A 24308-nucleotide genomic window follows, 5' to 3' on the forward strand; every position below is an offset into this window, starting at 1 on the left:
TCCTTAGAGCTGACTTGTCCTTCCTGCTGACATTTGTGGCTATTGTACACCCGTCGCCACGGCGACACCTCGGAGACATGACGGGGTGCTTCAGACAAGCGATGTAGGTCAAGCCTGTTTCGGGTTCCACACAATAGCACACAATTAAAGACTGGACATGGCGCTGATGATTCCTCTTGGTACTGTCGGACTGAGAACAAACTGGAGTGAGATCTTTGTCCAAACTTTTGTTTGCAGTCTCCAAATATCTCACCCAGTTGCGATGCCAAATTTGAACGGTTTCCGTCCTGTTTTGTCAGTTCAAGTTTTCTGTTTGTTAGTCTTGATGGAGAGCAGCTAACTATGTCACTGTTGCTCCTGAGACGCTTGAACCCTTTCCGAGACAGATGGTAACCTAGCAACAGGGGCAGAGAGCATTCATCCTGGACTACCTTTTTTTTTTTTTTTTCATCCCTGCCTCTTCGTTTATTTGCCTTTCTGTTTGTTGCCCTGCATGGTGTCCAATACTGCAACTTCTTTTATTTATTTTTTTGCTGGTTTTGATGAGCAACAAAATATTTCAGTGGATTTTCAAATGGATCTCTTTAGAATGATCCCCTTTTTTCTTTTTTTCTTCTTCTTCTTCGGTGACCACCATGAGACGACGCTTTCCACTTCTCACATTTTTCTGTCGTGCAGCGAGCGATAGGATCTGCCATTTATGAGCGTGTACATGTGTTAACACGCAGACAGACAGAATTGGTCCGTTGCCAAGGCTTGAGTGAACTGTTGTAGACGTTTGCCAAGATGCAACACAACTGTATAGAAGAGACGCACAAACCCGACCTTGTATTTCCTGTTTGCACTATTTTTTTCGTTTACATGCAAATGTTGACAAAAGCCTTCCAAACCATATTATTGCAACTATTTGTAAGGAATATTAACTTTCCAGATTTCTTTTTACATCCGCATCACCTTTTATATCATTTCACTCTGGCTTAACGAGAGTTTCGGTAAATTAGATTAAATTGAAAAGGGGGATTATCGCACTTGTCGCTTCGAATTATTATTATTTTCCAAACCTCACTTTAAATGTATTTATTATTATTATTATTTTTTTTTACCACGGTGCTCAAAACAGACGGTAGAGTTTTGCGGGGGAGTAAAGAGACAAAGTGGCATTTGTGAGGCAAGTGAGTGGTCCAAACTTGATATACGGTATAAGAGGTAGTATGTGTGTGTGTTTGGCTGGACGTGTTCAGTAGCTGCTAGCTTTTCGGGTCACGCTGTGGAGGCTGGAGTACGAAACTAAGAGCCCTCCACTGTCACGCAAACAGAAGGAGGGCGGGAAGCAGAACGCCTGAGCTGATGCACATTCTAATGAGAGAGAAAAAAAAATGCACCAATGTGCAAAAGCATTGCAAAATTTTTATTTAAAATTAAGTGGCGCGGGTTTGGTCATGTGACATTTTGTGTATCTTTTCTGAATCAATGTTCAGGGACATAAAAAAAAGAAGAAGTCTTTCAGGTCTATTGCTCTTCTGCACCAATGCACAAAAATGATTAAAAAAACAAAGTCGGCCATTATGATTGGACGGTGTCTGATCTGGATGAATGATTGTTCTCTTTACAGTGCATGGGTGGAAAATCCACTCTCGCAGTTGGATCTAATGACTTTTCTTTTGCACACTGACTTGAATCCAGACTTTGAACAGTACATTAGATTTGTAGTGAACAGAGGTCAATTGCTTCAATTGAATGGAAATTCTCCTTTCAGTGTGCATCAGGACATTGCAGCATATGAAGCATCACATGTTGAAAGACCAAAAAAAAAGAGATGGAGGAGCTGAAGTCAATGAAAGTTGCTGAATGGAAGGAAGGAAGGAATGAGGGGGAAGGTGTTGGCTCGACCATGTAGAACCGTCTTGTGCCAACATTTCTTTCACGTCTTGCACTGAGCTCCACAGAAGAAAAAAATGCTCTGTAGGTCGTAAAAGGTTTTTTTTTTTTCGGATTATGTAGTCAATGATAGTTACAGAACAAGAAAAGTTCTAATCTTATGTTGCTGGAAAGTGAAGTGCCAATGGTTAAATTATTTATTTTTTATTGAATTTATGAAGTTGAAGTTACTAGCATAGCATAATTTTTTTTTTCCCCCTTCAAAAAAACTGTGAGAATCTCTGATGTCAGATGATGCAATGGAAGGATGAAAAGATTGCTGGATTCAAGTTGAGAGGGAAAGAGGATGGATGATAGGGGTGTTCTGACTCACGTTGACCCTTCTCCCATCTTCACAAGCATTGTGGGTATTTATATTGTGGCGTAGGTTGTTCAACCCCCTTATATAAGCCCGCACACACACGAGCTAACCCAGGGGAGAATAATGTAGTTTGTGTGGACTATTGACTTTTCTACCTCCTGTTTATCACCGTGCTCCTTGCCCGCTCGTATCATTGTCTTCCCACCTTGCTCGCCGAAAGGTCTGTCTCGTGGCTTTCTTAAAACGCTGCTCAGCTGTAGCCACAGATAAGAGCTGGTGGAGGATGTCATGTTTGGGCGCTAGCCACAAGATGAAGGAATCATGTTGGTAGTACTGATAGTGGATAGTGTGGCTCCACGAGCTGGTGTGTTTTGCATTGACGTCTAAATCTGGGCCATCACTGGGCTTCATCGCGTCTCTCTTTCCCAGGCACACACTGGCAGCTCATTAGTGGAAAATGCTGTGCAACATTAGTCGTCTGCCAGCATTTCAGAAAGAGAATAAATATGATAGGAGCAAAAATACAATCTGCATGGCTGCAATTAAAAGCAAAAACATTGGCTGATAAAAGTGTGCGAAAGTTTTTGGCCAAGCAGTCGCATTGTCACATCCCGATCCTGTGTTGCTTGCGGAGCTCTGTTCTCTCTGAGCACGACAGGACTTTAATATTGATTGACAAACCAGGGATTATGTAATAATATAAAGTGAATATTGATGAGGGCTGTGCAACTCGAGACGCATCACAGAAATATGGCTGAGGGAAAAAAACGACCCAGTTATATGGTGAAGGATTTGTGCATGAGGAGTTTTGAAAGTTTGTTTTCTATTTTCTTCCCTCACCTGAAATGCCCTTTATGAGGTAGAAATTAAAGTGCCCAAATCACTTTGACCTTTCAGTAAAAGACTGGGATCAATATTTTTCCGCCGCCTTGTGAAAAGCTTAATTTATCCTGCTTATTGGAAGCTGTCAGGCAAACACGAAGCAGCTTGCTGGCTGGGAAACAATTTGGAACGCCAGTTGCAGCCAACAAGCTAACATTGTTGGAGTGCTGCAGGTACATCACATGGCTGCTTGCCTCTGCAGTGACCTGATTAAAAAAAAAAAAATCTTATTTTTATGATTGTATTTTGCAAAAAAAGGCAAAAATATATTTTTTTAATGATGTTTTGAATGCTGAAAATGAGCCCTGATAAACCTACCGAATAAATACCTTGAGTTTGTCAATATATTTAAAAAAATAATTTTCATGAAGAAATAACACATTTATGGTCAAATTGAGAAGTCATTGTTTGTATCTGAACCCTTATTTGCGTTTACAGTATAATTGTTTTTTTTTGACAAACCAAAAATATGCGCTCGTCTTTTCTGTTTATATCAAGAGCTTTTGTTTGTTTTGGCCCAAGGGCCGTTCCATTGTACATTGTGCATTCTATTTTTTGCAATCCAATCTGTGTTTTGGTAAAGGATTTGGCAGAAGTGCGACTCCAAAAAGAGCAGTTGCCTCGAAGCAATATGTGCGTACAGCTCTCCCTGTTTCCCTCCCTACCTCCTTGCTTCCTTCCACCCTCGCTTTGTGTATTCAATCTGCGATATGACTGGGATGAGTGGGTGGGCTGATGCGTGTTTTGTATCATATCAGTGAGGGGGAGGTGCGACCAAAGAGGAGGATATTGCGTGGGAGTCAAGTACCATTGAGGTGCACGTGATGGAGGCAGATGAAGAAAAGACTTTGTTTGAATATTCTCTAATCACTCTCTGGATCTCTCTACTGTCCACATTCATTGTTGCATGACCTTGATGGCTTATTGGGTACAGTCAAAAAAAAAAGAAATATTCCAAACTGTGCAATTGGGTGTTTTATGAACAGAGGCGGAGAAAATATTCCCAAATTATATATAAATTATTTTTATAAGTTAAAAAATAGCCCTCCAAATAATTAGTTGACTAAGAGTAAGGTTAGACTAGTGGGGGGGGGGAGTATGCAGTAATTGATGAGTAAGTCTTACATAAGTGTCAAATGGACAAAAATGTGCAAATTCAGATATTTTCCAAAGTTTAACTATGCATATAAAATAAAAACAAATGAAGCAACTGATCTTAAATGAACTTTCTTTGTTCACACTTAGCACAATAAAACCCAGATGACGTAGCTGATCTTTATTTGTACTCTGTTTGGTAAACAAATTGAAGGTGGTGCCTTTCAGTTCTTTCCTCAATTATTTACCTCGGAGCAAATGTCACACGTCATTACCATGAGTCAGCTCGAGGATCGAGTCGCTCTGAGCTAAAACAAATCTATTGTCCAAGTAATAATAGATCCCAAAAGTAGCAAGCGATATGTACAGTCATTAGACGTAACTGAGTAAAAGCAATTTATTGGAAACAAAAATACTCCATTCAAATGTATCCAATAAGTAAATGTATTGCATGAATCCCCCCCCTCCCCCTCTTAGAGTCCAATTTTATTTTTAGCCAACTCGCCTCGTCACACCTGCCAGTAAATCTGACATTGATCAATTTGATGGGGACGACAGGCCTGATGGCAGCAATGCATTGAGGCTTTCTTGTGTCTCTGCGCCGCTAGCTGATGTCAACCCATCCACACACCCCACTGAATTCATTTTATTTTCCGAGCAATAAAAAAAAAAAACTAAAAGTCATGCAAAAACAAAACGCCGATATATAAGCAAGCCATTTCTCTTGCATTGTAGCTATGTGTAAGAAGCACTTCTCCGGAGTGGCTGACAATGGCTCAGTGGTGCAGGACTGACAATAAGAGTGTGTGGGTGTTAATAAGACAGAAACCTCAGTACATTTCCCACTGGAAGCCATTTAATAACTTGATGGCAGATTTAACACTTTTTGGACACATCCAAATCACATTTGTCCAGTCTCCTCAGACCGCTTCCATCACTGCAAGTAGGTCATGGAGAAGACCCTGACCCGAGACTCCCCTCACCTTATTTTATGCCAGACAAACCGAATCCCATTTCATGAAATTTAAAAACTCTTCTTTCTTCCCCCCACAGTGTGCTGTTTCGTGGTGCACAAACGTTGCCATGAGTTTGTCACGTTCTCCTGCCCAGGAGCTGATAAAGGTCCAGCTTCAGATGTGAGTATGACTCACAAACGTGTGTGAATAAAATAAAATGTGTCTAGTACTGTACATCAAGAAATGCGGGTATTCTGACCATGCGTGAGAACTCTCAATTAATTCTAAGTTTCAGTACCAGTATGAAAACTCAATTAGTCACTGATACCGATACAAAGTACCGATACCATGAGTACTTTTAATACATAAGATTTTTTTCTTTTCTATGTTTCTATTTTGTCGTTCCTAATAGTAAAACAACCAGCATGAAGGCAACGATACTGATATCGAGCGTACCGATACCTTGAAATAAGGCTGGTATCGGTACTCGGCCATCCCGAAGGAGTAGTTTAGGTCTTAATGGTTTTGAAAAGTATTCTAGCAAGACTGTTCACAAATCAAAATGAATCAAACTCCTCTTTGGTTTTATTAATAGTTTATGACTTGTAATATGGAGCAAAGAGTAAATCCATACTGAGTTGGAAACATCACAAGTGAAATTAAGTTTCATTAGTTCAGGATGTGGCTCCATAAAGGTTAGGAAACATCATGAGCGCTGGCCAATTATTCACCGGGGTTCCTTACTTTGTAATGCAGTTCATTGTTCCATCATCAAAATAAATCAAGGCGGCTGGCATAATAGATTTTTAATAATGGCATTCACGTCCTCCCTTAGCTCTCACGGCAAGTGCTATTAAGTGTTACTTTGATCAGGAACTTGTGTGGAATTTCAAAGAGCTGACAGGTAGGTTATTTCGTTTTTTAAATTGGAGACTGGACCGACTCCGAGTTGTTTCCGATGTTGGCTTATCGTTCGAGCGCTTTCATCATGTCAACGTCATCCTTTGACGAACCCAAGGGTCTTTTTAAATTCCACGTCCTCGTCTCCCTCAGGAGGACCCTCCAGTGTGACAAATACACTTAGTCACCCCGAGAGGAAATTTGCTTTATTGTGTTATAGGATGATGGAACAGTCAATCATCTTCAGAGTACCTGTTTATTCATCCGACATTGTGCTCTCCGTTCTTTGAATAGCTCTCCAACTGTCCTCCACTCTGCAGTCGCCTCTACCTATTCTATTTAAATGCCAGTCCACCCCAGGGGGGGGGCCGGTGGGCTGCTCGTAATTACCAGGCCTTACCAGCCCCACCGTGTCATTTCCTTAATGAGTTTGTGGACTTACGACCTCAGTTCCAATGCAAGGGTAATCTAGGTTAGCTTCCTTTTCAACTCGCAAATTAAAATAGAAGAGACAGGTAAGCCTTCTCCTCTGACTCTGCAAGGAAGAAGGGAGGTAGAAATTATGCAGTTATGCAACAGTGGTGCTAATTTACTAATAGCCACCCTCAAACTGAGTTTCCTCCGTCCATGACTTAAAAGCTACTGGGCAAGGATCCAAAGCCACTTTCAAGCTTTGACTGGAGCGCAGTGATTGAATGGCACTATGTCAAAGCTAAAAGGTAAACAAAGCGTCATTAGGTTTGGTTGGATGCACAGATTAGCACGAGCTAGCAAGGCGCTAGATTTAGATTTAGCATTGATTGATTAAGAGGATGGCTGGCAAGACCCTCAAACCAGCCTAATTTCAACAGGACATAAGTAGGGGGTGTAAAGTGTGCTATAATTCTTGATCTTTGTCAGATTCTGACGAACCATTTCAACAGACCTGCTAAGACACTGTATCTGTAAATATTCAAGAAATCAACCCCGATAGGATTGATTTCTCAATTCTCCCTTCTGCATCGGCAAGGCCGAATGTTTGTCAAGGACAATGCAATTGTTGCAGCTGTTGAGGAAGATTTAGTATATGCATCATCACCCACTTTCCAGCTTGCCCCTCTCCTTTTCCTCCGTCTCACAACGATGTATGTTTAAAAGGAGAAGTCAATTATAGATCTGGGTTAATAGAATACTTGTCCTTTGGGACAAGTCGAGGGATGAGATGAGGCTCTAATGAAACCTACATTCAAGGTCTTCAGCTTGCTCATGGTACTTGAGGGTGTGTGAGGATGCCAGCAAGCAAAAAAAAAAACAAACAAAAAAAAACATAACATGTTCCCTTGATACTTTTACATTTTGACGTTGCAATGGACATTATTTATTAATTGGTCGTCGGTGTTCAATTGATTGTGTTTTAATCTGCACCGTTTAACCATCCAGGTGTTATTCGTTCAGTCAAGTTTTTCAACTACCGTATTTTCCGGACTATAAGGTGCACCGGACTATAAGGCGCACGTTCCGTGAATGGCCCATTTTAAAACTTTGTCCTCATATAAGGCGCACCGGACTATAAGGCGCACCATTAATGCATTGTGACAGATTTTTAATCCAAATCAAATCATTCTCCATTTGATCTTTTTTATTTCAACTTCAGACGCAACAAATTACTTTATAATCACAAAATAATGATCCGTAGTCTTTTTGATTCATGATTCATAGTCTTCAGCGGGCCACTTATGATTGATTTCATGACACAATGCTTCGGGCCAGTTTAAGTTTAGGAATTTGGTCCATATATAAGGCGCACCGGACTATAAGGCGCACTCTAAGGCTTTTGAGAGAATTTTAGTTTTTTAGATGCGCCTTATAGTCCGGAAAATACGGCCGTTTGCAATATGAAGAAAAACGTACTGCTACAGGAAGCTACATTATTGTTTATCCAAAAATTAATCATGTGTGCAAAGCATACTGTGTGGGTGGTACTGTAGCACTCGTTAGTGAACAGTGACTGTTGCGTCGTGTGCATATGTTATGAGCTGACTTCATGCTTAGAGACTCAGCGGCAGCACATATGCAGAGAGTGCAGTTGTCTGCCACTTTGACTCCACTAAAATATTAATAGGCTTCATCTGTGCACGAGAGTACATGACACATCCATCACATGTTGGGATCGTCATGGCGATGGATTGACATCCCACTACATGTGAGGAAAACGGGGGAAGTGAGATATGAGTCCGCGGAGCAAAAAGTTTGGAAAATCATGTTGGCAAATTTGTATTTTTAGGCATTTGAAATTTCCCAAATGCGTTTACTCTTCTTTGAGGGAGTACTCGGTATTATCAGCCTCATTTTGGACCTGACTTGACCCTACAGAATTACTTTCACTCACTTTTACGTCCTGCTGAACGGGAGGAAGTAGCTGAAATATTTCATCAAAATTTTAATGTACTCTGTAACTAATGTAAAGTGTCAATAGCATGTTGAAAATGTCCAGTGTTGCTAGCCTAGCTAGATGCTAGCCACAAGTATGTTTGCACAGCACATTTATTTCAGATGACAGATGGTTCTGTAGGATGAACTTTGATCTCTTGTCAACATATCCCGTTTCTTATCAGCGTCATTACACAGCAACTCGTGTTTTCGTCCCCGCTCCTCTCTCGACATTGCATTTCTTTCGACGCGATCGCAGCAACCTTTTTCCTCCTTTATCGAGGAAGAAAAAAACGAGCAAGGAGGTGCAGTCGTCCTTGAGAAGAGATGAGAATCAACACTGACAAAAAAAAAAAAATCTGCACAGTTGCACGTACACACCCACGCAAAGGAAATCGCAGGCAACCGCACAATCATTGAGGCTTAACAAGAAGCTCACTTGTGAAGAAACCTTGTGGAGGCTGCGTATAATTCAGGCAGCAGCCATCTCATTTAAACACCCTTTTCCTGGACAGGTGTGGAGGATAGGAAGAAATCAATTTGCATGGTCTTTGTGCTCATGACTACAAAAGAATTGGAAAAACAGTATCGGGAATATTGCGACCTTTGTTTATCATGTGTTGTTCGGAATGATTTGATTTCATGCGTAAACAATTTTGTAACATTTGTTGATTCGAGCGCCAGCCGACAAATAAAACGTTAGCTCATTAGATGCGGATGCACATGGTTGCAGGTGTCTGTCTCACACACATGCACGTAGACACACAGCTTGGACGGAAATAGAATTGCTTTCTGCCCCAGTTATGGCTTACAGGTCTTCTTAAAAGGGGAAATGATACTCAAGTTCCCATTTGCATTGCGCATTTGGATCATTTATTTAATAATAAATCAAAGGTTTTATTTGCAAGACCTTTGGTATTGCCATTTCTTGCATCATTTGATCAACTTCCCCACTTCACTCTATCGTTTGAGAAAATCCACACGTTGACTTTGATATTATGTTATTGATTTTGAACATTTGGTGCAAGGCTACACAAGATTGCTAGCTTCTGATATGAAATGTTGACATTTCTCTCCGTGTGCAGGATCCGAGGGCTAAGCACAAATTTAAGGTCCACACCTACTCCAGTCCGACTTTCTGTGACCATTGTGGCTCTCTGCTCTACGGCCTCATTCACCAGGGCATGAGATGTGACCGTACGTACCAACACAAATGAATCCTTAAAAGTTTTGTCACCTTTGATGCTTGGTCGTGGCTAATGAAATGGATCTTGTCTGTTGCAGACTGTATGATGAACATCCATAAGCGCTGTGTGGCCAATGTGCCGAGTCTGTGCGGTACCGACCATACTGAGAGGAGAGGACGGATTTACATCACTGCTGAGATCAAGACTAATGTGCTCACTGTTATCAGTAAGTAGTGCTCTCAGCAAACACTCTGGCGCCCTCTACTGGTAGATTTACTGCAGTTCAGAATGTCCTAATGAGTGTTAGAATAAAATAAAAGTGGTCTGCTTCCTGTGAGGCAGCTCTGCTTACCTTTATTTTATTGTGATTAGCATGGCATGACATTTCTCCGTTTTTATTTATTTTCAACAGGAAATAATTCAAGTGATAACATGTATAGTTAGGGTTGAGTAAACTTTATGCATATGTTGAGCTGGTGCAAAACCGCTAGATGGCAGCAGAGGTTTATGATGTAGTTGCTCTGATTCCAAATCCATCTTTTTTTTTTTTTTTTTCTCTAGCACATCAGGTTAATAATGATACAATAATATGTATTATAGTGTCACATTCAATCCCATGACCTATTTATATGACCTTTCAAAGTCCAGTCTTTCAATCCCAGGTACTTATTGATGTGTTTTCATGTCTTGTTATTATTTTTAGGAATTATGGTAAAAAAAAGAGAAAAGATGAGGTGATTAAGTAATATTAATGAATTAAGGGTTGAGTTAAGCACCATTTTCCATCCTGAAATATCTTCGGTATGTATTACAATGCAAGATAAAATCTGATTGCACAAGCTGTTATTGGTCAAACTTAAAAACATAAACATGAAAATATATAAAAAACAAATGCAGCTTGTTACCAACATTACTTTGCAGTTTGCAGCGTTTTTGGTGCAATATTCCTTTGCATCCACAGGGGTCGCTAAGTCCACATCAGCTGCTGCCAACCTCAATGCAGTGTAGCAGAGAACATTGAACGGCTTAGAAGCGCCTGTAAAAGCACCAGCAATGGCCCGAGCACCTCATCATGGCGAAATGCATCAATGCCAGAGAACTCAAATCAAAGCAGCAGACATGAGTGAAAAGGAACAAATTTATCGATCACTTTTAGGTCACTCGGGGAGATCAAAGCTGAGTGTTAATGGCAGAACCGCATCTGTGAAGATGGAGGGCAGTCAAGCATTTGGCTCAAGGACACAGTGACCAGCAGGGGGAAATGCACTCTCAATATTGTGGCTTTGGGAGTTCTCCTCATTTAGTACTCCGGCCACAGAACTCGCAGGCTCATAGCGCAATATGACATCAGAATGGCATTTAGGATTTTTTTTAAAATGTATTTTTACTGGAAATCTTACAAAAAAAGCTAAATGGTACCAGTATTCAATTTACTCTGCAGCTCAATCCCTGACACTGACATACAATATATGTAAATAACATTTAAATACACGTTAGCACCCTTATAGTGTGGTTTATGGGCAATCCCATTTCATGCATTAAAATAAACAAGAGCCAAGCATATAAAAGACACACACAGACTATTTACTGCAAGAGTCCTATGAGACTCTTTGGCATGCTAGCCAGAATTTGCTGGTCACTTTAACAGGCATCATCTAATATTTATTGCCCCCCACCCCCCACGGAGTGCCCGTATCCAGGACAATCAAACATTTTTCTTTTGCAAGTCCTAAAAGTACCTACAATGCTAAAGTAACTGCTAATTTGCTTCACCTTTTAACAGACGCTCCAGTTTAGCATTTTATTTGAGCCTCTTCTTGCCGTTTTATTGTGGAAGGTTTTAACAAGGAAATCAAATGGGGACTTGACACAGTAGCGCCACTAAAGACAAAATAACCCTCTCCCAAATTCAATCCTGCCATGGCGAACGAATGAAAGAAAAGTGCCGTAGTAAAAAGAAAGTGCTGAAAGGGATAAATAAGCAAAACAAAAATTCGACTTGAAACTGTGAAACTAGGTTTGTATGATTTCAGAATTTCTTTGAATGTGGGCTCGAGAAACTTTGCAACAAAGGTCAAGGTCTGTTTTCATGGCAATGATCCCATCTTGTTTTCCCCCTCCAGACAATCGACAAGCACAAAAACAGACTGTTAAATGATGTTTAATGTTGCATGTGATTACATTCGGCGACTGTGACAAAAGCATAAGTGGTAAACCTTTTCAGTTATTTGCTTTCTCAAAATCAATTTGTTGAATAGAAATTGCAAATGCAAAGGCTTGGTGAGTCATTTTCATGACTGATTTACGAAAAGCGTTCTCTTGCAATCGTTTTTTTTTCTCGTTTTTGTATAAATCTCTTTCTTTTTCCCTCCCCGCAGTCAAGGAGGCCAGGAATCTTGTCCCAATGGATCCCAACGGTCTATCAGACCCGTACGTGAAGCTTAAACTGATCCCAGATCCTCGCAGCGAAAGTAAACAGAAGACCAAGACCATCAAGTGCTGTCTCAACCCCGTCTGGAATGAGACCTTTAAATTGTAAGCGCTTTTTTATTTTTCTTTAATTATTTTTAAAATTTGTTTAAATTATTTATTTTATTTTATATTTATATATAGGATATATATATATTTATTTATTTATTTTATTTTTTAACACCACCCTTGATCATTGTTTTTTTTTTTTTATATATTGTATCCATTAATTAGAGCCGCTTGGTCATCTCTGCCTTTCTTCTCATCTGCCTCCATCAGTCTCTCCCAACTCGATGGGTTCCCTCCTCTTTCATCTTGTGTTCCTCATTTAGTCTTCTCGCTCGCTCGCTCGGTCGGTCGGCGCCGTCTTGTAAAAGCATCACATTACGCGCCGCTTTCCAAGCGTACGTAACCGCTGGCGCTCCGATAACAACATCTGCCGTCTTATATTAATAAAAGCTCGCTTTTGGGGTTGTTTCTTGCCGTTGAATCCAGTTATGTGTTTAATAAATCATCATCGCCGCTTTGGTGTGTTATATATTGGAGCACAATTTTGCATAAAGTATATTTGCATGAATGTGGAAGATCATGGCCCACCAAACTAGATTGTTTGTTTCTCTTCAAGCCACTTGAAGGAGTGCGATAAGGACCGCCGCCTCTCCGTGGAGGCGTGGGATTGGGACCTGACCAGCCGCAATGACTTCATGGGATCTCTGTCCTTCGGCATCTCGGAGCTGCAAAAACAAGGAGTGGATGGATGGTGAGATGGAGGAGGAGGGAGAGTGAAGGTGACCTTGTTCGTTAGTGCGCTGTCGGAGAACTCCTTTGGTTTGGGCTCTTGTGGCGACATCCCCCCGTGCCGAAATCTTCCCTCGGCCACTTGTTTTCTCTCTCTCAGCTTTCGCTCTTTCTCATCCCTTCTTTCTGCTGACACGACCGTCAGGGCTTTTAATGAGATGCCGGCGTTTGAGGCAAGATGGTGGTGTCGAGACGCTGGAGGCACTTTTCAATGACATGAACGTAACATCTGCTTTTGCAAGCTAAAAAAAAAAAATTATTATTGGCCTCTGCGGGAGGCGTCTTTTAAAGAGCGGAATCTTTCCCAAAGCTTCATTTTTATTTCCAGTGTCTGTCGGGCGTATTGTAATTTGTTGTAATAGTTTTTTGGTTTTTTTATAAGAATGATGGTGACTTATTGAGTTAAAGTAAAAAATAAAATAAAAACATGTAAGTGAAGGAGTAGTAAAAAAAAAAAGCATTCCACCAGTAGATGAAAATGATCAAAGTAAAATACGATGTAAATAATTCAAGGCTTATATGACTATTATTTTTCAAAAGCGAAGGCGTATAATTGACTGAATTTTTGGAGGTTATCTAGCGAGTTGTGAGGAGTCAAACGTGGCATCAGTAATGGACTAAATGTGAAATAGTCCCCTATCGATTGTGCGCAATGAGAAGTGTCTTCGCTCCTCTGTCAGGCTTTGCGAGATTACCATGAAGGAGAGGGAATTGCGAAATAATGAGCCGATCGTTCTTTCACACTTTAAATTGGCGTACTAACTGTCGGCAGCCCCGGCCTAATGGCTGCAGTTAATGTCTAAATTGTATCAACTAATTGGGAATTGATTTAAGTGGAAATATGCTCTGTCCTCAGGTTTAAGATGCTCTCCCAGGAAGAAGGCGAGTACTTCAACGTTCCCGTTCCGCCGGAGGGGGAAGAGGGCAATGAGGAGCTTCGGCAGAAATTTGAGGTGGGCCTGTTTACTACAGCCCAGTGGTGTGTGTGAGACACTCTCTTGGAGAGCTATTAGCATTTGGCAGCCACACACTTACCAGCCAGTCTGGCACACTGCAGGGGAGTGTGTGTGTGTGTGTCTGTGTGCACAAATGAGTGTGTACGTGTGAATCTGATCACAAGGCCATTATTAACACATTGGGCACAAGACGACTGTTGCTTCGCCGTCCTCCTCTCCGACTGCCAAATGTCACGTGGTGGCTGTTTGTTGGTCTCACTCGCGGTCGTCCACCATCGGTGCAAAAAAAATGAACATGACAAAACCGTATTAAAAAATGCACACTGTCTAGCTAATGTTCTCGTTGATGCTGGAGTAACGTCTTGTGCGAAGGCCCCGAGGCGCTACAAAGTACGGCCTCGGAATTTTCCCTTGCCATCTTGTGTTAGCCAAACATGCTATGGCGAATCCAGCATCTAAAATAGAATTAATTATGCTCCTTGCTGACCCATATTGGGGAAATGCTTACGCACACTCTAATTATTTCTACAGAATTATACGCCGTGTTTAGCTTATCTGACCGATGTGTCATTGAGCATCGCACGCTACACACACACACACACACCACTGTGGTCCATTTTGTGAAATTTTCATAAATGCTACTTGTCCCGGTTAGGCCACCCAAGTACAAGCAGCCCCAAATACGTCAATAAATTGCTGTGTTCAATAATGGATCCGATTGGTCTTCTCGCAGGCCAGTTTGATTTATGGAGAGCCCCTCGCCAGCCCCGTTAAATGTTCATCCTATGCGCTTTGCTTTATTTCACCACTTATTATGGCTTCCTGCCCGCTCGATATACATTTCCTGCATGTCTCGCTGCTTCCCCTTCTGTTCCCGACGTTTTCCCCCCTTCCCGCTCTTTTGCTTATCGCTTTTGTCCTCATTGCCCTCCTGCGAGCTTCTGTCTCTTTATCTGTTTTTCTTTCACTCAGACTCTTGAAGGTCATGGTCCTCGGACACGCTGTGCGGAACAGCACCAGGGGGGGCGGGGTGGTTGTTGGGGGTATCGTGGACGCACACACCAAGAGGGAAACAGTGAGGGGTGAATTGCTGCAGTTTACTGGGATTGTATTATTGTATTAGTTCTGCATTTACGTGAAGGGTTTTAATCCATCACGATGTGACCCTGGTCACTTCATTAGGTACACTTCAATGAGTAGGTACATAGAGTATTTTTTCTTTGCTCCAATCCGAAGAATCTTTTAACGAGTTATGTGTATCCTCTTAAAGACTGGGGTGTCGTGTTCTTACATTTGTCTCTCATCCCGATCCAGAGGGCAAAAATTGGTCCGAGCAAGAACACTGAAGGCAAATCTGCCAACGCCGCCCGCTTCGACTCCAACGGCAACCAAGATCGCATGAAGCTGTCCGACTTTGAGTTCCTGATGGTGCTGGGGAAGGGCAGTTTTGGCAAGGTGACTTTTTAATTTTTTTTTATTCCTTACTTTCTACTTCACTTCTATGGTCCAGAATGGCAGCAAAGCTCCATACAAAGTGTTTGGGGGAGAGGAAAGCAAAGTAGCGGTGAAGCAAAAAGTCTAAGCGAGACATCCAGAGAATCAATCGTGATCAAACGGAGGTAGAGAAAGAGAAATGAAGGGAAAGGGACTAAGATGACGTGACAAATACTGAGCGATGAAAGCGGAGAGACAGATGGGCGTGTGGTCGACGTGAATGAATTTTAAAGAGCAGGTGTATGAGAACAGGCTGAATGGAGCGACGTGAGAGAGCAGGCACAGGGACACCTTGGTAGCTGACGTGAATGAATGACAATCAAGGCAAGAAAGCAAAACTGAAAGGGAGAGAGAGAGCACGGCGACCAAAACAGCGGGGAGAAAGTGACACATAGGCAACGAGAGAGGGACAATTGACTGTTTTAGACCTTGGATGCCTGTTTCTATGGCAACAGGCACCACTGTGCCGCCTCGGTGCTGAAAGCCGAGTCGAGGGTCTCGCATTGTTGGAATGCCAAATATGCATCGAGAACAAACGCTCGCGTGGATTCATGAAAAGCACAATATGTGCCAGCCTCTGATGACGCACAGTTTGTCCAATACAAGAATATATTTGATTCTATACTGGTTAGTTTTGAGTGATGATGTCAGAGAGGTATTGCTGTTGAATATGAAAGAATGTTTTTCAGCAATTAAACTCATAGATTGTTGAATTATTGGATTTTTTATTCAAATAAAAACATTGCATGAGTTTTTTTGTGAGGAGCTGGAACAGATTAATAGCTTTTCCATTCATTTCAATGGGGAACGCTAATTTGACATTGGGACAAATTTAACTTGTGTGTCAAGGCAGGTATTTGTATTATTCAATATATAGTTTTAATACTGTTCACCAGTATCAAACAGAGGTGAGATGAATTAATCGACGGGACAAGGTGATGATAAAGCGCTGATGTTAACACTAGCGCACGATCAGTCCGTCCCCTCCCTCATAATCGACAGGCGGACCCACCGCTCGGGGAGACGTTATTAAAGCTGACAGTTCCGACTAATGCAACGCGGCGCCGTGTGTTGTAACACATTGCGCTATGATGCACTGCAGTGTCGCGCAGTAGATTGTGCTTCTCGCCCGCTTTCCCCGAGTGCATCCAGCGTGCAAGGTCAGCAGACGGAACAGCGACTGTGGCATCATTTACGACACTTTGTGACCCCGGGCCTGCCTTTCTGTCAAATGACCCTGAACAACTTTATTGGCTAAAACAGCATTGACGCTGTACTGTAGCAACACGCCGCCATTAAATCAAGTGTACGAGTCAATCTGGAGCGACACTGCGCCTGCTCTCTTTCCCCCCCCCCCCCACCCCCCACCCCCCACTTGAGGAAAACTTGTCCTTGCGGCTGGGCAAAATCAGGTTCAAGCCAGATGGTCGTCGTCCTGTTGACACCAGATGGAAAGCCACTCATCGCTTTGGTGACCGGATATTATCAACCTCTACATATGCAAAGTTCAAGTGCTTGCTGAACTTTTATGCTAAAGATCATATACTGCATATTCTTGAACTGTGGCCGCCCTCAACACACACACACACACACACACACACACACACACACACACACGGATAGTGTGTCCATCTGTGCAGCACTCCCCTGTAGAACCCAAAGCCTAATAAACCCTCCATATTACCATACCTGAATATTTATAAGGCATAAACAGCAAATCTGATAATTCTCTGATCTCATAGGTATCATGAAGTAAAAGTCAGTCAGAGCTTCCGAGAAGTGCATTAAACTCCCCCCCCCCCCCCCTTTTCTATGCTAATGCACGCAACAAACATATTAGACGGTTTAAAAATGGGATAAAAAATAAAAACAATTGGATTAAAGAGCCTCCATTGAGGTTCCAAAACTCAATTAGCCTTTTGGGGAACACACACACACACACTGTTCTCCCTGTTAATGGAAACTCTGCTGTGTGTTTAAAATATTCTTCTTTTCATTGGCTCTTTTCAAGATAAAACACGCTCATGCTTATATTGGTTTGAGACTGATAAGCGGCAGAGTTTAACGGAGTAGCTTTAGACGTTAAATGCTGATAATGCAGTTTAAGTTGTCTTCCATTTAGGAGACTTTTTTTTTTTTTAATTTAGAGTTAGAGCACTGGCATTCTGCTCTTAGTTTACATTCATTCTGTGAGTATTTGTCAAATGTTTTTATTTTTTTTGAATGATAAGACTGTCAGATTTTGCACTTCTCTTTTTAGGTGATGCTTGCAGAGCATAAAGGGACCGAGGACCTGTACGCGATCAAGATCCTAAAGAAGGATGTGGTGATCCAAGATGATGACGTGGAATGCACCATGGTGGAGAAAAGGGTGTTGGCGCTGTCGGGAAAGCCGCCCTTCTTAACACAACTGCACTCCACGTTCCAAACCATGGTAGATTATTTCCTTTCATTTTGTGCGTGCATGCTTCAAACTATTTCTGGATGACTCTCAGGTTAACTGTGATACATAAAACAAAATTAAACATTATATAATTATAAATTTAGATAAACCAAACCAAATAATCTCATCTAACAAATTTGCTACCTTGATGCTAACATATCATGGGAAACACCATAGACAAGCTAACAGAATTAGCATACATGTAATTTGAGACCTACAAATAAAAATTATACAGCTACCAAACAAGGCAGATTTTTTTTCTTTTTTCTGAGGTGGTTTTCATTTCATTTCCAAGGCTAGGCTGTGACACCGCCACTGGACTCTGACGTCTTTAACTACGTCTCGCAGCCGTAATACACGAGCCAGATCCACGGCGGAGTCGTGCTCATCCCTGTGACGTATAATCCAAAATATCGCTCTTAAAATGAGTCAACAGAGGAATAAATATAGCTCGGGAACGCCGCCGCGCTCAACTCGGAGAGCACATCCTTAATATACGTGGAAGACTTTCATGTGTGTATTGATTAGTGAGACTAATGCGCTTGGACGTGCACTTGGAGTTGTTGTTCAAGGCAAATTTCGATGGCGCACGCGAGGGCGCGCACAGAAAAAGGGAGTGTGTTAATCCTATGCAGCACTAATTCTCCACTTCCCTACATACTTCCACCACGCTCATATTTATCGTCGTCGTATAGTTTGATCATCCGAGCGCTGTGGAAACACACAATAAGCTCCCGCTGCACAAACATGAGTTATGGAATAATAGTCAAGCTCACACGACGACGTGGAGACACACGGATGCCGCGCCCACTGGCCCACGTAGAAAAATCTTTATTGGCAATTTCTCCTGCTAATGGAAGAGTGTGGCATCGGAAATTGACGTGACTGTGTTGGCTCAGTTGTAGAATAAGTCTTTATTGGTCCATTTTCGCGACAAATGTCATCCTTCTATTCTCATGACTACCGTTTGACCCCATCACCTTTCCTATCTTTTTTTTTTTTGCATTTTCCCTGAACCCTGTTTTGACCAATTTGTTTATTTATGTATTTATTATTTATATTTTATTTATTTTTTCTTCTATCATCGCTGCTTTCTCACTACAGGACCGCTTGTACTTTGTCATGGAGTTCATCAATGGCGGCGATCTCATGTATCAGATTCAGCAGGTCGGCAAGTTCAAAGAGCCCCATGCTGTGTGAGTAGACTCAAAGCGTGCACAAAAAAAGATGACTTATGCAAACTGTAAAAAAAATAATAATAATAAACCATCCAGCTCTCGCGGGTGAACTCAAACACCTCCCGAAAAAAGGCAGGAAATAATGAAAGTTCTCGGAGAGATCTGTGATGTCAAGTTGAACTCCACACACTGACGTATTTAACAAGCTAGCTGTCAGCCAGGCTAAGAGCCTCGTTGACGTTCGCCCTTCATGTGTTTCGTTAGCCCTCCGTCTCTTTGGGCCTAATTTACAAAAGGTTTGTGTGTGTGCAAAAACTTGATTGTTCACCCAAACCTGGCTCAAGCAAGATTGCGTCTACCGAATTCTAAATTGCCAAATTCATTTTGGGCATTCTATTTGGGGATTGTCCCTTTGTCTGACAACGTGATGAATTCTTCAATGGCTCGTCTTTCATCCACCATATTTGGATCCGCGCTGCCTTAAAACGTCTTTTTTGCGGGGAAAAGGATAAGGTCACGTTAGCTTTGTGCGACAGCCATGGCCCTCCGGGGTGTCATTCTGTTCACAGATTAAGCGCTAAATAGGCTGTGCATATTCGTCACCACTTTGCACGCACTCAAAATGTCTCCTGACGTCTTTCACGAGCGCCTCAGCGACAAGATGTCGATTTGTGCACGGCCTGCAAAAAAGGGCTTCTCATATCTGGTTGGCTGCGGGGGTCAGCGTGTCCATCCAGACTGTTGATCTTATCAGTTGGCCTTGAAGAGACAGCGTTGACCTTTAGACAGACGGGCACGTGCTCGCCCTGTCCTTTCCATCAGCTTCTTTTTTTTAATTACGCCTGTTTTCTGTTCATTTGTAGATTCTACTCGGCGGAGATTGCCATCGGATTGTTCTTCCTGCATCAGAAGGGCATCATTTACAGGTAACGGCCATAGCGGAAGACAAGAAATCCATCACGTTTACACTGACCCGTCTAGACGCATTGACCACGACATTAAGTAACGTCAATCTCGAGATAGGGTTGACCACAATCCTTTGGCTCGTGCGTCTTGTTTGATTTTCTAAACGGATAATTGGGCCAGATGTGTGTTGGGAGAAAAAAAAAAAAAAAGTGTGCATGAAGAATGCATCAAATTTATTTTAATAATAAAATATTTTAAGTTGTATTGTTAATCATGAAGTAATTTTTTTGCAAATGATTTAATTAAATTTAGCTTTTTATGATGCTCATTTTTTAATCCACAATAAATCATTCAGTGAGTTAAGGAGTTTTATTCCGAATTTTAACACAGAGACCTCAAGCTGGACAATGTGATGCTGGACAGCGAGGGCCACATTAAAATAGCCGATTTTGGCATGTGCAAAGAAAATATGAACGATGGAGTCACCACCAAGACTTTTTGTGGAACACCTGACTACATAGCACCAGAGGTAGACTTGTTTGCCTTTACTGATATTTACATCCTGACATTTTGTGTCCCAATTACCCTCGTCTTTGTTAATTAATACCATAATGAGCAATCTTTGTCTTTTAGATCATAGCTTACCAGCCTTATGGGAAATCGGTGGACTGGTGGGCCTTCGGAGTTCTGCTTTATGAAATGCTGGCCGGACAGGTGCGTATGTTTATGTCCGAAAAGAACAAACAGTCAAAGAAAACCATGTCATTTTAATAAGAGGTTGTAAAAATGAATTTATATTCATAGTTTAAAAAAAAAAAAATTAACACTGATGCTTTTGTATCCTGCAATATTTGACAGTGTGTAATGAGAAGTTGAGTTATGAAATTACATCCCTTAATGAGTTTTCCCCTCATTCGGGTATTAATAATTGTTAGGAGATGATGTGATTGTTTAAATGCTGCACATCTCATTTGGTTGGTTGTTTTCAGAGATTTTTTTTTTTTTTTTTTGGGTGTTGAGTAACTGTAATTTGGTGTTAAAAAGTTCAAATCCGGAATATGTAGGGTTTTCCATTTATGTGGCAATACCAGTGATAAAATCTAGGTTAAATAAAATGCGCATTAACGTATTCTGCGTTTGATTCGTACCGCAGCCGCCGTTCGACGGCGAGGATGAGGACGAGTTATTTCAGTCCATCATGGAGCACCATGTCTCTTATCCCAAATCCATGTCCAAGGAGGCCGTGGCTATCTGTAAAGGGGTGAGTGTGCACAATTTCACAATTTCTCTATTACCCACCGAGCAAGGTCCCTCAATCACACGTTACAGTATGTGAAAGGAGGAAAACAAAATTGGAAGGAGATGGCATTTATTTGAGAAAGGCAAGAAGAGTGGAGAGAGAGAGAGAGAGAGCGAGCGAGCGAGAGGGACATCAAAATTATCTGCATAATTAAAACCATTGTGAGGGAACATTTTATGTGCAATGAAACAACATTGTTCGCTTTCGCTATCTGTCCTGCTTCCATCTCTCTGTCATAAGCGCTCTCCTTCACGTCCTTCTCTCTGCCCGCTGCTCATTGTTTTTTTTTTTTTCTTTCATTGCACATCCTCTAACACACGCACACACACACTGCGGTGCACTAATGAAATGGCTCGAGCTGTGGGAACTCTTCAGAGTAGACTGGACAGTTAAAATGAAGCTGCCTAACTGGGCTGGACCACTTCTCAAGCAATATAAGGCCCATCAATACACACAGCCTGGATGTTTTCTTCGACCTTTGTGCCTCACTGACCGTGCTAAATTGTGACCACACACATGCACGCGCACGCACTCTTTGGCCACGGACCAGGTAATCCCAAGTTTCATCGATATTCAGCATATTTGAGAGAACTCTTTTAGTTCATGAAACGCATACTGACCGTAACATTAGATACACTTCTGTAATTTTAATGAAACATAACACATTTGGTCGCCGGGCCCTCAGAGTGGATTTTTTTTTTAGGCTCTATCAAATTTACTAAAACAGGCTGCTGCGTATGATTGAAAAAGAATGTATTTGCCTCGGGAAAGTAGCACGTCGCTCGTTTGACGTGATTCTTTTTAAATGTCCTGTTCCCAGGAACGGTAAAAATTGTAATCACAGGGTAGCTCATGTTCTTGTTAGTCAGAAGGCCGTGAACAGGGAGTTCCTGGTTTGGAAATATGTACGTACAAACACATCGTCCTTAGAATTAGTAAAAATATTTGGATGATATTTTATGAATATTAAACAAAAAAATACAGCGAAAATGTCGCCGAAATAGAGGCTTCAAAAGCATCAATTATCGGATTGGGCAGGTGTACCTAATGAAGTGTCTCATGAGTGTAGACGCAACATGACCACTCGCTGCACAAACTTGAATCCTATCCACGTATTCTCATAGCCAAAGCCGCTTGGCGTGCTTTTTGCTAGCAAATTGATGTCAACAATGTTCACTCTTTGCAAAAACAGACCCACCCAAAATATGCACACACATTCACACACGCATCTACAGGCCACGTTATGTATTAGTGATGATTACTGGGTTGTAGTGGATCACCATCGAAGCGTGAAAGCTCGCCTCCGTCCGCCCCCACAGATCCCACCGCGCCTCGCTAGCAGCGCCCGGGTTAAGGCGCCACGCGGGGGGGAGACGACTTGAAGCCTGACATGAGATTTCCATTTGCGAGAAAAATCACCGTCCGAGCTGCGTTTCTCAGAAGTGAAGACAACGTGTAAATGTGATCGCAACAAGCCCCCGTCGTATTATTGTTTTGCTTATCGGAATCCGCCGCGAGCAGGTGCAAGGTTTTCTGCTCCACCTAACACATCAATTCAAAGATTGTGCCATTGGAACTTGTGTGTAGGTGGAGGAATTCATGTTTAAAAAAAAAAAAAATTGTGTAAAAGGAATGATCAAAGATGTTTCCATTCCCCTGATTCTATCCGGGCCGCCATCTATATTTTATTGCCAGCAATGGACTACACACACATGCATGCTAACAGAAGCACATACTATCTATAGAAACACGCTGTTACAATATTCCACTTTACAGCAAAGACTAATTGAACACATTTGTTCCTATAGTACACAAGTGCACGCTTACTCTCGCACCATCACATGACTTGAGATTCACTTTTGATGAATTGGAGCCGCTCTAATGTAGGAAATGAGATCTAGCTGAGAATATCATAATGATTGAATTGTTGGGAGTTTTGACGAAGTAAATATATTTTGCCGACGTCAGCACAATGTTGTTTTAACGCCGCCCAATATGTCCAGTATTTTCACTCCATTTGATGACTCGTCAAAAAATATACATATGTCATCTATCAGCAGGTTGCCTGAGAACAATTTTATCTCTCAGCCTTCCTACGGTCCAGAAAAAAAGAGAATGGAAGCAGCAGCGTGTGTAAACAATTCCTTTCTATAATTTTGTGTTTATTCACGAGAATGCGCGTCTGCCTTTGTGTGTGCGTAATTGACTGACCCGTGAAAAATGTTATTTTAGTTCTAATGTAATGAGCTATGACTGCTGCTCCTCAGGGAGGCACGCCCCAGCTACACACACACACAAACGCACACATCAGTGGCCGTGTTGACTTTCTGAAGGTTTTGCCTGGACAGACGTCATAAATGCTCTTTAATTTTGCCCGAGGGAATACAAACGTGGTAAAAAGAAGTGGCTGGCTTCGGGGATGCTTGCTCACTTAAGTTCATAGAGAAAGAAAAGGACTGATTACCAGTGGCGGAGCTAGTTTTTTTTTCGGGGGGGGGGGGGGGGGGCATGGATATTAAATGGGAGACCTTTTAAGATACTAAATCTTGTTTCAGTGTTGAATAATAATACAGTAGGTGTGTAAAAGACCTTGAACAAAAAAAAAAAAAAATCATGAGGCAAATAACACTTGAATGTCAACAGCTCCAAACAAGACTGAACAATGCACCAGACAAATCCTGCAGGTGCCATGAGAGCAAGCAAGCTAATAATCCTCATTGTCTTCTTCGCTCTGTCTGGACAGTTGATGACCAAGCATCCGGCCAAACGGCTCGGCTGCGCTCCAGACGGGGAAAGAGACATTCGGGACCACAGCTTCTTCCGCTACATGGACTGGGAGAAATTGGAGAACAAGGAGGTGCAGCCGCCATTCAAACCTAAAGCTGTGAGTTTGACCCAATGTGACAAAAGTGTCATCCTAGTTTGATCTCTTTCAACTCTGAGCTCTCCTCTGTCACTTTACACTGTCTCTTTTCTCTTCTTTGAATGGGACAATCACAGGTAAGTCAAGATGATGGTTTTTGTTTTAGTTTAGCCCGGATAAGTTTGCAGTCCATTTGATGCAACTAGTTTGTCAGATGAGGTCAGTTTGAGTTT

At 41.8% G+C, this 24308-nt stretch overlaps 1 protein-coding gene across 2 annotated transcripts in view; it reads left to right on the forward strand.

Moving 5' to 3' along the window:
• LOC133170644 (protein kinase C beta type-like) overlaps positions 1-24308 on the forward strand; it is a 38083-nt gene that overhangs the window by 4821 nt on the left and 8954 nt on the right. For both annotated transcript variants that reach the window (XM_061303719.1, XM_061303718.1), the window contains exons 3-16: positions 5270-5352; positions 9567-9678; positions 9766-9894; positions 12047-12203; positions 12763-12897; positions 13792-13888; positions 15206-15346; positions 17646-17819; positions 18933-19024; positions 19870-19932; positions 20303-20441; positions 20546-20626; positions 21066-21173; positions 23956-24096. In XM_061303719.1, coding sequence (XP_061159703.1) covers positions 5270-5352; positions 9567-9678; positions 9766-9894; positions 12047-12203; positions 12763-12897; positions 13792-13888; positions 15206-15346; positions 17646-17819; positions 18933-19024; positions 19870-19932; positions 20303-20441; positions 20546-20626; positions 21066-21173; positions 23956-24096 — 1652 coding nt within the window. The remainder of the gene's footprint in view (positions 1-5269; positions 5353-9566; positions 9679-9765; positions 9895-12046; positions 12204-12762; positions 12898-13791; positions 13889-15205; positions 15347-17645; positions 17820-18932; positions 19025-19869; positions 19933-20302; positions 20442-20545; positions 20627-21065; positions 21174-23955; positions 24097-24308) is intronic.

The sequence above is a fragment of the Syngnathus typhle genome, linkage group LG17 (assembly GCF_033458585.1).
Source record: "Syngnathus typhle isolate RoL2023-S1 ecotype Sweden linkage group LG17, RoL_Styp_1.0, whole genome shotgun sequence".
Lineage (NCBI taxonomy): Eukaryota > Metazoa > Chordata > Actinopteri > Syngnathiformes > Syngnathidae > Syngnathus > Syngnathus typhle.